Raw genomic sequence first — 15,594 nt, 5'->3', positions numbered from 1 at the left:
AAAACTGAGTATAATCTTTCAGGGAGAAAAATAGACACTCAATGAAATAGGGGACTTATAAACTTTCCTGAACCAAAACTGAAAAGAAAATTTGATTTTCAAATACAAGACTCAAGAGAAGCATAAAAAGATAAAGAGAAAAGAAAAAACAAGTTATTCAATAAGGTTAAACTATTTACATCCCTATATGGGAAGAGGACACTTGTAACACTTAAGAACTATATTAGGACAGTTTGAAAGAGTATTTATATAGACAGAGGGTGTGGGTATAAGTTGACTTTAATATGATATTAAAAAAATTAAGGGATTAAAAAAAGGATTGTACTGAGAGAAGAGGGAAGGAGGCAGACTAGGATAAATTACATCACATGAAGAGGCGTAAAAGACCTATTACAATGTGGGGGTTGTGGGGATGAGCACTGTTTAAACCTTACCCACGTCAGATCTGACTCAAAGAGCGAATAAGATACACACTCAGTTTGGTATATATATCTATCTTACCCTATAGGTAAGTGGGAGAGGAAGGGAAAAAGAAAAGGGGGTGGGGGCTGATAGAAGGGAGGGCAGATCAATGGAGGTGGTAGTTGGAAGCAAAACACCAGTGAGGAAGAATAGGGTAAAAGGAGAGAGAGAAAAGCATAAATGGGGTAAAAATAGGATGGAGGGAAATAAACAGTTAGTAACCGTAACTATGAACGTGAATGGGATGAATTATCTCATAAAACAGAAGTGAATAGCAGAGTGGATTAAAAACCAGAATCCCACAATATGTTATTTACAAGAAACACATCTGAAGCTGAGAGATACACGCTGAGTAAAGGTAAAAGGCTAAAGCAGAATACATTATGTTTCACCTGAAGCAAAAAGAAAAAAAATAGGGGTATCAATCGTAATCTCAGACAAAGCACAAGCCAAAATAGATTTGCTTTTAATTCGTCTCTCTTAAAGACAAGGAAGGAAACTACACCTTGCTAAAAGGTACCACAGATAATGAAGTAATGTCAATACTAAACAAATGTGCACCAAATAGTACAGCATACAAATTTCTAAAGGAAAAATTAAATGAGTTACAGGAGGAAATAGACAGTAAAGCTATACTAGTGGAGGACCTCAATCTTCTCCTCTCAGAACTAGATAAATCTAACCACAAAATAAACAAAGAAAGAAGTTAAGGAGGTGAATAAAATTTTAGAAAAGTTAGATGTGATAGTCCCCTGGAGAAAAATGAACAGTAAAAGAAAGTAATACACTTTTTTTCTTAGCAGTACATGATACCTACACAAAATCTGACCATATATTAGGGCATAAAAACCTCACAATCAAATGTAGAAAGGCAGAAATATTAAATGCATCCTTTTCAGATGATGATGCAATCAATCAAAATTACATATAATAAAGGGCCATGGAAACAAACATTAAAAATTAATTGGAAACTAAATAATCTAATCCTAAAAAATGGGTGGGACAAACAACAAATTATAGAAACAATCAATAATTTCATCAAAGAGAATGACAATAGTAACACAATATACCAAAATTTATAGAATGCAGTCAAAGCAGTTCTTAGGAGAAATGTTACATCTCTCATTGCTTACATGAATAAAAGAGAAAAAGAACAAATCAATGAATTGGGCATACAGCTAAAAACGTAGTAAAAGAACAAATGAAAAGTCCCCAATTAAACACCAAATTAGAAATCCTGAAAATCAAAGGAGAGATAAATGAAACTGAAAGTAAGAAAAAACTAAGAGCTGATTTTGTGGAAAAAAAAACCCCAATAAAACAGATAAACCTTTGGTTAATTTGATTTAAAAAAAAGAAAACTAAATTAACAGTATCAAAAATGAAAAGGATAAATTCACCACAATGAAGAAGAAATTAAAGCAATAATTCAGAACTATTTTGCCCAATAGTATGCCAATAAATCTGACAATCTAAGTGAAAAAGATGAATATTTACAAAATATAAATTGCCCAGGTTGACAGAAGAGGAAATAGAATACTTAAATAATCCCACTTTAGAAAAAGAAATCTAAGAAGCCATCAGTAAACTCCCTAATAAAAATCCCCAAGGCCAGACAGATTTACAAACATTTAGAGTACTATTAATTCTAATATTGTATAAACTATTTGGGAAAATAGGTAAAGGGGTGCTACCAAATTCCTTTTATAACACAAATATGGTGCTGATACCTAAACCAGGAAGAGCTAAAACAGAGAAAGAAAACTACAGACCAATTTTTTCCTAATGAATATTGATGCCAAAATTTTAAGTAAAATTATAGCAAAAAATTATAGCAATTTATCACCAGGATTATACACTATGACCAGGTGGAATTTATACCAGGAATGCAGATTTGGTTCAATATTAGGAAAACTATCAGCATAATTGACCATATCAGTAACAAAATAAAACAAAAATCATATGATTATCTCAATAGATGCAGAAAAACTTTTGAAAAAATATAGCACTCATTCCTAATAAAGACATGAGAGAATATAGGAATAAATGGAGCTCTCCTTAAAATAATAAGTGCTATCTATCTTAAACTATCTGTAAGCATTATCTGTAATAGGGATAAGCCAGAAACCTTTCCAATAAAATCAGGAATGAAACAAGGATGTCCATTATATCACCACTATTATTCAATATTGTACTAGAAATGTTAACTTTAGCAATAAGAAAAAGAAAGTGAAGGAATTAGAATAGAATAGAATGGTATATACTTAGAGAATCCCAGAGAAGCAACTAAAAAACCACTTTAAATAATTAATAACATTAGCAAAGTTGTGGGATATAAAATAAACCTACACAAATTATCAGCATTTCTACCCATTACCAACAAAGCCCAGCAGCAAAAGACAGAGAAATTTCATTTAAAATAACTGTAGACAATATAAAATATTTGGAAGTCTACCTGTCAAGACGAACCCAAAAACTATATGAACACAATTACAAAACACTTTTCACATAAAGTTAAGATCTAAATAACTGGAAAAACAGCAATAGCTCATGGGTAGGCCGAGCTAATATAACAAAAATGAGGACTAAAATGAAGTAAGACTGCAAATATATGTGGAAGCTGGACTATGGAAAGCATTCAAGGTCAAGCTAAGGAATTTGTATTTTATTCAAAAGGCTGCAGCAGGGAAGGAAGGTTTCTGGACAAGGGAGTAATTCAATTAAATTAAATCAACAGGAAGATTTGGCAGCTGTCTGGAAAATAGATTTGAGAAGAGAGAAATTGGAAACAGGAAGACTAATGAGGAAGTTACAATCATCGTGAAGGCAAGAAGTGATGACAGCCGGAGCTAAGGCAGTGGCTGTATGAGGGGAAAGGGCATATGAAAGTTTTGGAGAGGTTGAATGGATAAGATTTGGCAAATAGCTGGACACTGAAGGGATAAGAGAGAGAGGGAAGAGTGAAAGATGACTAAGATGATGAACGTGAGTGCCTGGAAAGATGGCTGTACACTAAACCAGGAGAGAAGCTGGTAGGAAGGGCAGTTTAGGGGAGGTAATGAGAAGAAGTTGGTGAATTCTGTTTTGGACACAATGTATGAGATGCCTGTGGGGCATCCAAGAGGAGATATCCAGTGAGCAGTTGATAATGTGTAATTGGAGTTTGGAAGAGAAATTGCAGCTGGACATATTGATTTGGGAGTAATCTACGTAGAGATAATACTTGAACCCCATGAGTTGTTGCAACATCCAAAAAAGAGAGAAGAGGACCCAGAACACAGACCTATGGGATACTTGCAACAACCATGGTGGATGGTGACCCAGAAAATGAAAACATGAGAAATAATGTTGTGATAAGCCATAGGAGAACAGTCACAGAAGTTGAGAGGGCAGAGCATACAGGAGAACGGACTGGTCAACAGTATCTAAAACTGCAGTGCATTCAAGGAAGGTGATGTATCATTATCTCCTTGACAAAGGAGTTGGGGAATGAAGAAAACTAAAACTAAAGATGAGATATCAAGATAAGGAATAACTATGATTCAATCTAGTTATCGTCAAGCAGCATTTATTAAGTTCCTGCTATGTTTTGGGTTTTGTGTTAAGCAGTGAGGATACAGAGAAAGGCAAAAGACAGTTTCAAGGAGCTCACAGTCTGGGGGGGGCGGAGTAGGGGGAGACAACATACAAACAACTATGTACAATAAGATAACCATGATATGCTGGAGATAATCCACAAAGGGAGGGACTGGAAAGGTTTTGTGCATAAAGAAGGCGGGACTTCAGCTGAGACCTGAAGAAAGCCATGAGACAGAGATGAAGAAGGAGAGAGTTCCTGGCAAAAAGCCAGTAAAAACATACATAGCCGGGAGATGAAATGTCAGGGCTGAGGAAGAGCCAGAGGGCCAGTGTCACTAAATCCAAGAGTAGGTGGTGAGGAATAAGGGGTAAGAAGGTTGGAAAGGGGGTGGAAGGACCAGGTAAGAGTTTTCAGTAGGAGTACAGTTGTAAGACTGGAAAGGGAAGGAAAAATTATTCACACACCATTTTAGGAAATCAATTAAAGTGCAGATTGAGATTTGCTCTCATATAGTCCAAACTATATAAATATAAACTGGACATGAGCAGAGAACAATGAGTGCTAATGAAAAAAGGCTAATGAGAGTGTGGAGTTACCCAGCTGAACGTTAAGGAAGAATGCTGGACTTTGAGTCAGAGGCGAAATCACATTTCCTAGTTGTGACCTTGGACAAGTCACTTCTCTGCATGTACCTCACAGGCATACAGTAAGAAAAGCACCGTCTCATAGATGTGCAGGATAAAAGAAAGTACAGAGGAATCAGAAGGCAAGAGAACCAGGTTCTAATCTCAGGGCTGCTCTACACAGATCAAGGGAATTCTTTGGACCTGGGTTTCCCCTATTACATGCTTAATATGAAGTATAAAACATGGATCCATCAAAATATTCTTCCCTAAACTGACATCTAAACTGACACAAGGTGAACATGTAAACAATGACTCTGGCACTGTAAAAGGGAAGAAGGACACAATAAATGAAAGTGAATGCTGGGAGACTTAAACAACCAAGCTTTGCTCCAAAAGAAACATATGGGAGGGTAGCTCCCATCTTCTTTGCAGAGATGCACAGGAAATTGCTGCTCATAATAACAGATTTTTTAATGTGTTGGTTGGTTTTGCTGGACCGTTTTTTTCCCCTCTTTTTTATTCTTTGTTATCAGGGATGGTTCTCTGGGAGGGGAAGGGACACATTACGAATGTAGGTGACATAAAAAGATATTAAAGTTTTATGTTTTTAAAAATTCTTTCCTCTCCAGATAGAACCAATACCAGCTATAAATCAATAGAACTATACAAATTTTTATACCTGACATTCCACAATTTAAATCTTCAAATTTCTCTCTGTTAAGCATTCTGAAATCAAAGCTTGTATTTAGCCAAGCTTAGTCACTCCACAATCACATCAGTTGCAGAATAATTAGAGACTCCTCTCTCCCTAGAATCCATTTTCAGGTACTATGCGTCTTAATCGTATTTATATATTCCCTAAAAAAATAGGATGTAACTCCAAACTTACCTGACTAGGTCTCCATGGAGCTGTAAATAAAGGCTTTCCTTTCCCTGTCCAGCACATATCTCGGATGCTGGTGTCTCTATTGTGCAAAGGACCAGGTGTAAATCAGAAGAGGATGAGGTGACAGTGCTGGCCACGGAGGCAGTGGTAGTGGCAGTAGCTGTTTCTGTTCCATAGAGGTAGACACAGCCTCTCTTCACATCCTCTTTCAGCCAGTCTCTCTCACGGGAGCTGAACCTACTTCTCCTGTGCAAACAGTGTCTGCTTCCACTGCGCTTCATGTTTCTCTAAAGGGTACAAAGAGCAATTACTGACCAGGATAGCCAACCTCTCCATCAAATGATATTTGGCTGTTTACACAGTCAGCTACATGACCACATTATCCTTCCTATTGGTTCAACACCTTCACCTTCCTCCCCATCCCACTTGCACACTCCCTCACTCTGTATTCTCCCTAAGCCCACAAGGCTCTAAAAATAATACTTTTTATACCAATGCAAAGATGTAGAACTTCGAATCTACCATAAATAGAAACTATACTTAGAAGCACTCACTACTGATCACACAAGGCCTAAGTGCTGCCACAAATAAACTGAAAAGTTGTCTACACAGTCTGACTTCCCTCATAGTCAGAACAGTGTGAGCCCACCGTATATTTCTCAAGATTAGTAAATGCCTGTTGTTTGATCGATGCCTCTTGTCTCATCTTACACAGGAATAAAACTGAATTAATTGTCCATGGAATACACATACTATTGGAGGAAATGAATCATATCAATCTTGACAATCTTACTCTAAATTAAACACAACAAAAAGAAGTTGCAGTTATCTGTCAAAGATGGCTCACAGGTTCTCCTTGAAGAGGCAAATAAAAGAGTTGGTAGAGTTGGTTTTTTCATGCATAACTCACCTATAAAATCTTAAAGAAGAAGATGGCAGAAATTTAAGAGCGGTATTACTCAAAACAGAAGCAGCAGAGGATAAAACCATTTACAGAAAGCTTGGTGAGAGACAACTAAGACAAGTCATGCTGAGGGCATTTAAAGATGAAATTAGACAACAGATGAGAAGTGGAGAGCTATAAACATTCTTATAATTAACTCCTTTCAGTATTAATAATAGTATTCTACCACATCTGGTCTCTCAACACCATAGCGCTAGGTGCACTGAATAAGGAAATAGGAATGATACTGAAGAAAACAAAGATGAAAAGAGACAAAGTATAAAGAGAGGAGGTTGTGATTGAGGCAGTGAAATTTTGAGGGCACTGAGGAACTAAATGCTCATGATACAGGAAAGAAAAGAGAGGCCTGGAAAAAATATGGACTTATTACCAAAAAAAAAAAGAGAATATCAAAAAGCAATTTGCTTCTCTCCCACCTCTACACAATCTGTGAATGTAATCTATACCTGCATCATCTTTCATGAAGATCTGTGATGGAAACAAGCAAGCTTTTACAAAAATATTGTACAGAAAATCCTATCGCGGTCATGCAACCGACTGCAAGTTGTAGAGAATGCAAGAGCCTGCTGCACTTGTGCTGACTATTTGTCACTTATTTAAAAAGCATTTGATTCAACAGAACAAAACTCTACCTTGAAGGGTCTCCCTCCAAAACGATGCTGTCCATCTGGCAAAATCAAACGAGTTTCTGGGAATAATGCAACAGAGAATTCTGTTCAATGGCCTCAGCTAATTAGATATTAGATAAGCAAAATAGGAAAATTATACAAACAGGGAAGTGGGAAGGTGTAGGAGGAATTCAGGTTGTCACTTGAATTTCATTTTTATACTTTCACATGAACTGGTCAAAGGAGTGTAAAATACTCACACACGCACGTTTGGAGTAGAAATATATTCAAATCAACAACGCAACAGGAGAGAACAAGGAGAGGAGAGAGAAGAAGAAAAGAGGAAAGGAAGATTCAGGGAGGGAGAAATTAGTCACAAACTCAAAAACCTTGGAAGATGGATCAAAAAGATAGGTATGGGAGAAAAAGGAGACCATACTACTGCTGAGCACAATCAACTCTCATCACCTTTCTTCTTTGTAAAAAGGGGAGGGGAGAAGGAGTAAAAAAAGTATAAGAGAACAAGATGGCGAGAAATACACAATTAGCCATCATAATTGTGAATGTGAATGGAATAAACTCACCGATAAAACAGAAAAGAAGAATAGGCTGGATTAGAAAGCAAAATCCAACAATACATTGTTTACAAGAAACATACTTGTAATGTAAGGATTCCAAAAGAGTTAAAATAAGGAGACAGAGAAAAATCTATCACACTGCAGCAGAACTCAAAAAAAAAATGGAAGTATCTATCATAAACTCAAACAAAGTCAAAACCAAAATAGACTAACATAGAAAGTCATTATATGTTAAAAAGAAACCAGACATTGAACATAAATATATACATGTACCTAGTGGCTAAATAAGTAACGAGAAAGTGGGAAACCTCAATGTACCCCTTTCACACACCAACAAATTTCACCAAAAAATAAAGAAGGTAAGAATTTGAATAGAATTTTATAAAAGTTAGATATGAAGGATCTCTGGCAATTACAAAATGGAAATGGAGTACATATTTCTCAGTGCTCAACTACACTTACAAAAAGTGTTCATGTTTTAGGGCATAAAACCCTCACAAATGCATAAAAGTAGAAATATTAAATACATACTTTACTGATCACAATGCAACAGAATTTATATTTTAAAGGCCACTGAAGAAAAGGCTGAAAATTAAACTTAGTACTAGAAAATCCAGTGAGTCAATGAACAAATCAGACAAACAAATGACAACAAAGTAATGCCTGTGGAAGGTAACCAAGAGATCAACAAAAGAAAGAACACATCAATTTACTGGTATTCAACTGAAAGGTCTAGAACACAAAATTTAAGTCTCCATTTAAAAACCAAAATAGAAATTGCAAGGATCAAAGACAAGATTTACAAAACTGAGGGTCAAAAATAATAATAAAAAAACTAGGAACTGGCTTTTAAAAATACAATAAAATAGATAAACCATTAGGTAATTTAATTTAAAAAGAGAAATTACTAGGATCAAAAGTTAAAAGAGAATTCATAGGAAATGAGGAAAATATTACAAAATGTTTTGCCCAACAATATACAAATAAAACAGATAACAAATGAAATTAAGACTTATGAAAATATAAAATTCCTAGACTAAAAGAATAATTTAAATAACCCAGACTCAGAAAAAGACATTGAACAAGCCATAAATGAACTCCCAAAGAAAGGAAACTTTAGGATTCTTCAAAGAGTCCAACAGAAAACTACACCATACCTAAGGAGAACTTCACAAGTCCCCTGGCAAGGCAAGCAAGGGAGAATGCCAGCAATGGGAGGCTCTGACTTACTCTTCTGCCACATGCTTTCCCTCTCTCTCAGCAGGAGTCTCATTTCACTTAAACCCTGTTTGTATTTGTGTATGTCCCCCAGTTTGGGGGCTATTTGTATATAAGTTTAGTATATGCTGATAAAAGGTAACTAAATCTGGTCAACTGATATCAACTAGACCACTGAGAGGAAACTTAGCAGTTACCTTCATAGAACTCTGCCTACCAGTGCAAAATTAATGTTAGGAGAGTAGGTCTAAAGTAGGTGCTTCAAATGAATGGGATGGGCCATCTTCTGTGATCTACATCATTGGAGGGCATGCCCTCATCAGTAATTTAAAGAGGTTAATAAGAAGCCTTTTAGAATTCTAGCTCTAGTACCCCAAAAAAATAGTCTATGATATATCTATATTTGACACAGAGAAGAGGAAGGAAGGAGTAAAATATTATTGTCATGCATTATATAGCTTAAAATAGCCCAGGGGTGGGGAAGTTACAAACTTGAAGCCACATGTGGCACTCTAGGTCCTCAAGTGCAGCTCTTTGACTGAATCCAAACTTACAACCTTCTTTTTAAGGGGATTTGTTCTGTGAAGTTTAGATTCAGTCAAAGGGCTGCACTTGAGGACCTAGAAGGCCACATGGCCTTGAGGTCACAGTTTTCCACCCCAGTAAAATAGCCTATATGGGGAGACTGTTCTATTTGTATACTCTGACCTTTCTAACTTTATGGGTTATAAGGAAGTGTTAAATTTAAATATGGATTTTAATTGTATTCAATTAAAAAAAATTTAAGCCTCTCCAACATGCAATAGACTGTGTTAGCTGCTGAAGCTACAAAAACAAGAAATAAAACAACCTCTGTCCTTATCAAACTTATTTTCTAATGGGGCAGGGAAGAGAAAGGAATGGACACTTTATTCAGTGCCTACAATGTGCCAGGCACTGTGCTACGGGCTATTTTAAAATATCTCATTTGATCCTCACAAGAACCCTTGGCAGTAGATGCTATTATTATCTCCATTTTACAGTTGAAGAAACTGAGTCAGAGGTAAACTGACATGCTCAGGGTCGCACAGTCTATAAGTGTCTGATGCTGGATTCAAACTCAGATCATCCTGACTCCAGATCTGGCACTTTTTTCCATTACTCCACCAGCTGCCATTAATAAAGGAATATAATATGTTCATAGGTAAGTAAATACAAGGTAATTCCAGGAAAGATAGAACATTAACAACTGTAGGTATTAGGGAAGGATGCATGGAGGTGATATCTGGAACTCAGCTGTTAAGGAAAGCAAGTGTTCTGAGAGCCTGAGATGGGGAAGTCGTGTATTCTAGACATTCTAGACCTATGGCTTATACATACAGAGTAACGAGACAGAATGCCAAAACAACAACTATTAAGTCTGCTTGGGTGGAAAAGTGTGTGTAATGACCACAATAATGTAAAGGTGAAAAACAGTGAAAGATATAAGACCTCTGCTTCAGGGGACAGACAGTGAAGCATGCCTTTTTACAAGAAAGGTTGGGGAGGGAGGTGAGGAAAGAGAGTATTTAAACTAAAAAGAATGGTAAAGAGAAAAACTGTTTAAGAATATTCATCAAACTAGATACTACAGAGAAGCTACAAAGTAGGAAGAATTACTGTAAAGAAACCCAGAAGCTCATAGAGGACACAAAAATCCAAGAAAGAAGACAGCATTTGTAAAAGCCCTGGTCTCAATGTCTATACAAAAATGTTCAAATTTTAGAAAATAAGTAAACTAGATTTCGTTATACAAGAAGACAAATTAGGCATGATGGAAGTTTGGTGGGACAAGCCCTATGATAAGAACAGTGGTACTAGATGGGTATACCTTAACTCAAAAGTAGTAAGATAGGAAAAAGGCAAGGTGGCTTAGAGTATAAGAGTATAGTAAGAAAATAGACTCATGTGAATAAATCTATAAGCCAGAAGAGGGAAAGAACAGAGAACACCTGGGTAAAGACTTTTTTGTCAAACAAGTATACTACAGACCATCCAGACAAAAAAAAAAAAGAAATAGATGACGTGGGTGAACAGATCACAAGTCCGCTACAGAGTCATGACTGTAACAGTGATGAAGGAATTTGTTTCACTTGACTATACTTATGTATTCCAAGCATTTTTTTTAATCAACATAGTGGGCAGAGGGGAGGGGGAAGAGAAAATATACTTCTGTTCATTTAAAAAACAAAAACATTAACTTAAAAAGAGTGATGAAGGACATCAATTATTCAGACATCTAGTGGAGTTCTTGGTTAATAACTTCTTGGCTTGCCATAAGACTAATCTCATCCTTCAAAAGTGAAGGAATCAATAAGGGGTTATGTATTCCAAGAATTTTTTTTTTAATCAACAGAGTGGGGAGAGGGGAGGGAGAAGAGCTAATTTACACTGAGGGATTTTAGTCCATTGGATCCTACCTAGCCTTCCTCTGAATACCTTGAAATAAGTTCTTCTAAAATCTAGGATGTATGTCATGACGACCAACTTTCTTCCTCTCTGTCACAAACACTGAGAAGGAATGGTCACTTTCTTTGAAGGTCATCATCATTTATCCCCAAGCAACTAGTTCCTCCCTATTGGTAAGAATCAGATTTAGAATTCCCAAATTGAACATAATACTTCAGATGTAGTCTGATCAGGACAGAGTACTTACAGGACAACCCACCTCTTTAGTTCTGGACATTACCTTAATTATCCCTCTCAATACAGTTTAAAATTAGATCAGCTTTCTTGGCTGCCATATCCTACTGATAACTCATATTAAACTTGTGGTCCACTAAAACCACTTTTTTAGATTAACTGTGTCTTCACAGCCATCTCTTCTCACTCTGACCCTTACTAATCTCTTACTTACAGATCACATATGCAGTCCATTTAAACTAAGCAGTTACTATTTCAGAGTAGTTCCTTTCCAGTGCTAAGGGATTCTTTTTCCCCTTTCTGCTCTACATGACCTTCCACCCTATCCAACCATCCCTATAACCAAGTACCTGACACAGGTCTGTATTTCCTTCTTCTTCATGTAAAAAATATTTATGATGAGAAAAAGATGTAGATCAGTCACGTCTAGGTTAAAAGATGGGCAGACATGTTGCACTAATATCCATAACATATTAAAAGTATTAGAAAGTGGCTTCTACCACTTGGGATAAATCCTCTGTGAAAGATTTATGTAAAGAAATGGGGGAGGGGAAATCATATAAAGATATAGCAGTAAAGATGGATTACCACCTGAACTGGTAGGACTAACCATGATGAGATCACAGATAAATTGAAAAAGTAAAGTAATACCAAAATTATAAACTCTTTGAAAGCAGGAAATATCTTCTATGAGTCAATGTAATCCATTCCCACTTGTATTCAAGTACTTTGAACACAAGATCTGATGTCTACAACACAGATTATCCATTTATTTAATGCTTTATCCTGAAGACAAAAATTTTCCCCTTAACACATAATGCACATCAATTCAATCTTACAGAAGTAAAGTGCTAAATTATAATTTTTTGTCTGTTTTTCACAATTCTCTTAAGAGAATCAGTTTAAACTGATTCACAACCATACTAAAAAGACTGGATATTAAGTAAGCTAAATTCTTCTGGCAAAAACTTATCGGTGACTACGCTGTGATAAGACTCAAGGAGGTCCTGATAAACTGACTGCTGCTTTCTTCCTCTCTGAATCTGCTGGCTTTCTGGCTCCACGTGCCGGCTTACTGCCTGAAATGTCCTCAGCATCTTCGGTGGACAATTAGATTGTCTTTGGGAGGTTCTCGGCTTTTAAAGTCATCGTGCTCCTTGATACTGCCAGCCTAGGAGTACTATTCTTTGGCAAAAACATAGCATTTTATCCCTACAGTCTCATCTATGAACTGCTATCCAAACAGCTCATCTAAGGGAGCATAAGGCTGTGACCAATCTTTACAAAAGAGAAGCATACAAAGAAAATATTTAAGATTTAAAAGATACTTCTTGAAAGCAAACCCTTTCAGCCAAGAACTGCAATACAGTATTTACCATTTCAGTTTGATATTTTCACCTGGAGGAGCTGATGAGCACTGAACACTCATTTTACTGTCTTACAGGAATTTGGCAACCTAGAATACTGACTTCAGAATCAATCAAATTGTTCAAATCTCACTTCAGTCACAGAGTCTGTTACCCTGGGCAAGAAATTTTAGGCTTTCAGTGCTCCAAGCACCTCAATAAGACTTAAGTTGCAGACAGGAACAGATCTGCATTGCTATAGAAGAGGGAATTCCTCACTAGGAGTCTCCTACATTAATGACATCACAGGTCTCAAAAAAAAAAAAAAAGCTAAAAATAAGGATACTACACAGCATCTAGTTTCTAATGAAAAAAACCCACACCAGCACATTCTGAAGGCAAAATATTTCAAATAATTAGATTAATTTTGCATTATTCAAAATTAAAAATCAGGAAGGCTAGCTAGCCACATGGGGGTACACATAAGAATATCATCGTAGTAATCCTTAACCTTATGTACTTTCTATAGACTCCCAATTGTAAAATGTAAACATCACTGTGTAAAGCAGCTGAAAACCTACTTTCTAAACACCTTTCTCTTCAACAGAGGTTCCCCATCTTTTAAGAAAGGATTATTAAAAGCAGGTCCACTCATATTCTCATATCTACTTGAAAAAGTGCTATATCATCTGGGGAAAAACAACTGATGTCTGAGAAGTGTTTAAGTTAAATCTACCAAATCTATAATTCTTTTTTTTAAATTTAATTTTATTATTATTATTTCTTAATGTTTTACAATCACTGCCATAAAATTAAGATTTTATCCCCCCCACACCTACCCCCCACTACCCCCCTCCCTCCCCACGACAGCATACAATTCTGTATAGATTCTACATATACTTTCCTATTGAGTACGTTTTCACTATAGTCCAAATCTGTAATTCTGTATATATATCTAAGGCCTAAATTTACTATTTTTTAAATATGTGGTTACAACCCCCAAAGAAAGTGTATGCCAAATGTTCTCCCTGATAAAGTTTCAGGATCACTCAAACAGAATACTTCACTTAACAAATTACAAACTCTGTTAGGACAATACTCTCACTTTGTATATAAAATACCACCATTCATCTACTTAGGGGAACTTTTTACATTTTCCCATTGGCTGCCTATTTATTTGCAAGGGCTACTCAACCAGTAATCAGCAAAGACTGAGGCTTAATTACTCTAGAGACCTCATCCTCTCCTGGAAGCGGCAGAGTACTATAATTAAGACCAGTTACATGGTTTTTGAAATAAATCCCCAGATAAAGTCTTGGAACACTAAGTGACAAGTTGTCTTCCAAGAGAGGTACCGGTTCCAGAGCTCCTCGGCCCTCAAGTCAAAACAGGCCAGTTTGTTTACCTGATAGGACATAGGGCAATGCCTATCTCTGAGGCCTGCCATTCCCTGATAAGCTGAGCCTGGCTAAACTTTCTTTTTCTTCACTTCAGTATTAACTAAAATATACATTTGTGCTACCTGATATTTCTGAATAAAAATTCAGAAATCTTTAGGTAACTTTGTAACTTTTTGTTGCGGCCATATGGCAAAATTCAAAAACTTTCCAAAAGAGGTAGAAACAAAGTAACAATGTTGGAAGGTGGTAGAAATCTGTAACTGTATCCTTTTCCACAGCTTAAACAATTTCCCCCGTCTACCTCCTTTTCTTTTCCCCTCCAGGGTGCCCTCTCTACCAATGAACACGGAAAGAGGCTTCCCTGGTCTCCTGCTCCTTTCTCAAGGAAAACCTGAGCTATTTTCCTAAAACTCCCACTGCCCACATCTTTTTTCCGCCACAAGCCGTTACGAAAAGCTGAGATTCCTTCCCAAACAGTTCTAGGACACGTCCATTTCATTCAGCCATCTATTTCACTTCCAACAAGTTTCCCTAATGGTGGGGGGCCTCCACCGGCTCCCTCCTGGTACTCTCCGGAGCATCCCCTTCCCTGGCCCTTCCTGTGCCGCTCTGCATTTCAGGGCCCGACGCCACCCCACGCCATCCTCACCTGTCTCTATCTTCGTTTCCTCCGGGTCCCCCAAAGCCCCGCCGCCTGTTGCATAACAGCCCCCCCAGCTTTTTTTCCGGCGCTACCTCTTCCCAGCGCAGCCGCTCCTCTCCCCCCACCTCCCCGGCTCGTGTCGCCGGAGGGGGCTGGAAGGGAAGGCATCGTTTCCCCTTCTCAGACTCAGCTCTCGCAGCTGGAGATTTCACGCTTGGGGTCACTTCGCCTCGGCGCCCCGCACACAGTGGCGCTTCATAAAGGCTCGCTGTCCGAGCAGCACCACCCCCCTTCTTTTCCTCCCCTCCCCCCCGGCCCCCGGCCGCGCAGGCTGGACGTTTTCGGGCGTCCAGCTACGAAGCGCCCACCCCCACCCGGGGGCAGGGGATGCCGAGGCGGGCCCCGGGAGAGGCCCGGGATGCGCGTCTCCCTCCTCACCTTCAGGACTCGGATGCCCCCCGGCCGGCGGCTCGCAGCGGGGGCCTCGGGAGGCTCCGGGGGCTCGAGGGGGCCCCTGGGCCCCGGCTCCACCTCCCCCATTCGCAGCGGCGGCGGCAGCGGCGGAGAGAGGAGAGAAACGACCGGCGGCGCGACCGACGAACGGCGCGAGACGCAGCGCGCG

General features: G+C 38.1%; 1 protein-coding gene across 3 annotated transcripts in view; it reads right to left on the bottom strand.

Annotated features, from left to right (window-relative positions):
- Positions 1-15,594, bottom strand: part of PHLPP2 (PH domain and leucine rich repeat protein phosphatase 2) — an 83,293-nt gene extending 67,699 nt beyond the window's left edge. The window contains exons 1-2 of one of the 3 annotated variants that reach the window (XM_072636505.1): positions 15,411-15,594; positions 5,558-5,841 (exon numbers count right to left, since the gene is read on the bottom strand). In XM_072636505.1, coding sequence (XP_072492606.1) covers positions 5,558-5,841; positions 15,411-15,512 — 386 coding nt within the window. In that variant the 5' untranslated portion in view covers positions 15,513-15,594. Of the gene's footprint in view, positions 1-5,557; positions 5,842-7,150; positions 7,893-15,410 lie in introns of those variants that run through there. The other 2 variants (XM_072636506.1, XM_072636507.1) reach the window with 2 other exon arrangements.

This window comes from Notamacropus eugenii, chromosome 1, assembly GCF_028372415.1.
Source record: "Notamacropus eugenii isolate mMacEug1 chromosome 1, mMacEug1.pri_v2, whole genome shotgun sequence".
Taxonomy (NCBI): Eukaryota; Metazoa; Chordata; class Mammalia; order Diprotodontia; family Macropodidae; genus Notamacropus; species Notamacropus eugenii.
The sequence above is the reverse complement of the archived record's forward strand: the minus strand, read 5'-3'. Positions and strand labels throughout refer to the sequence as shown.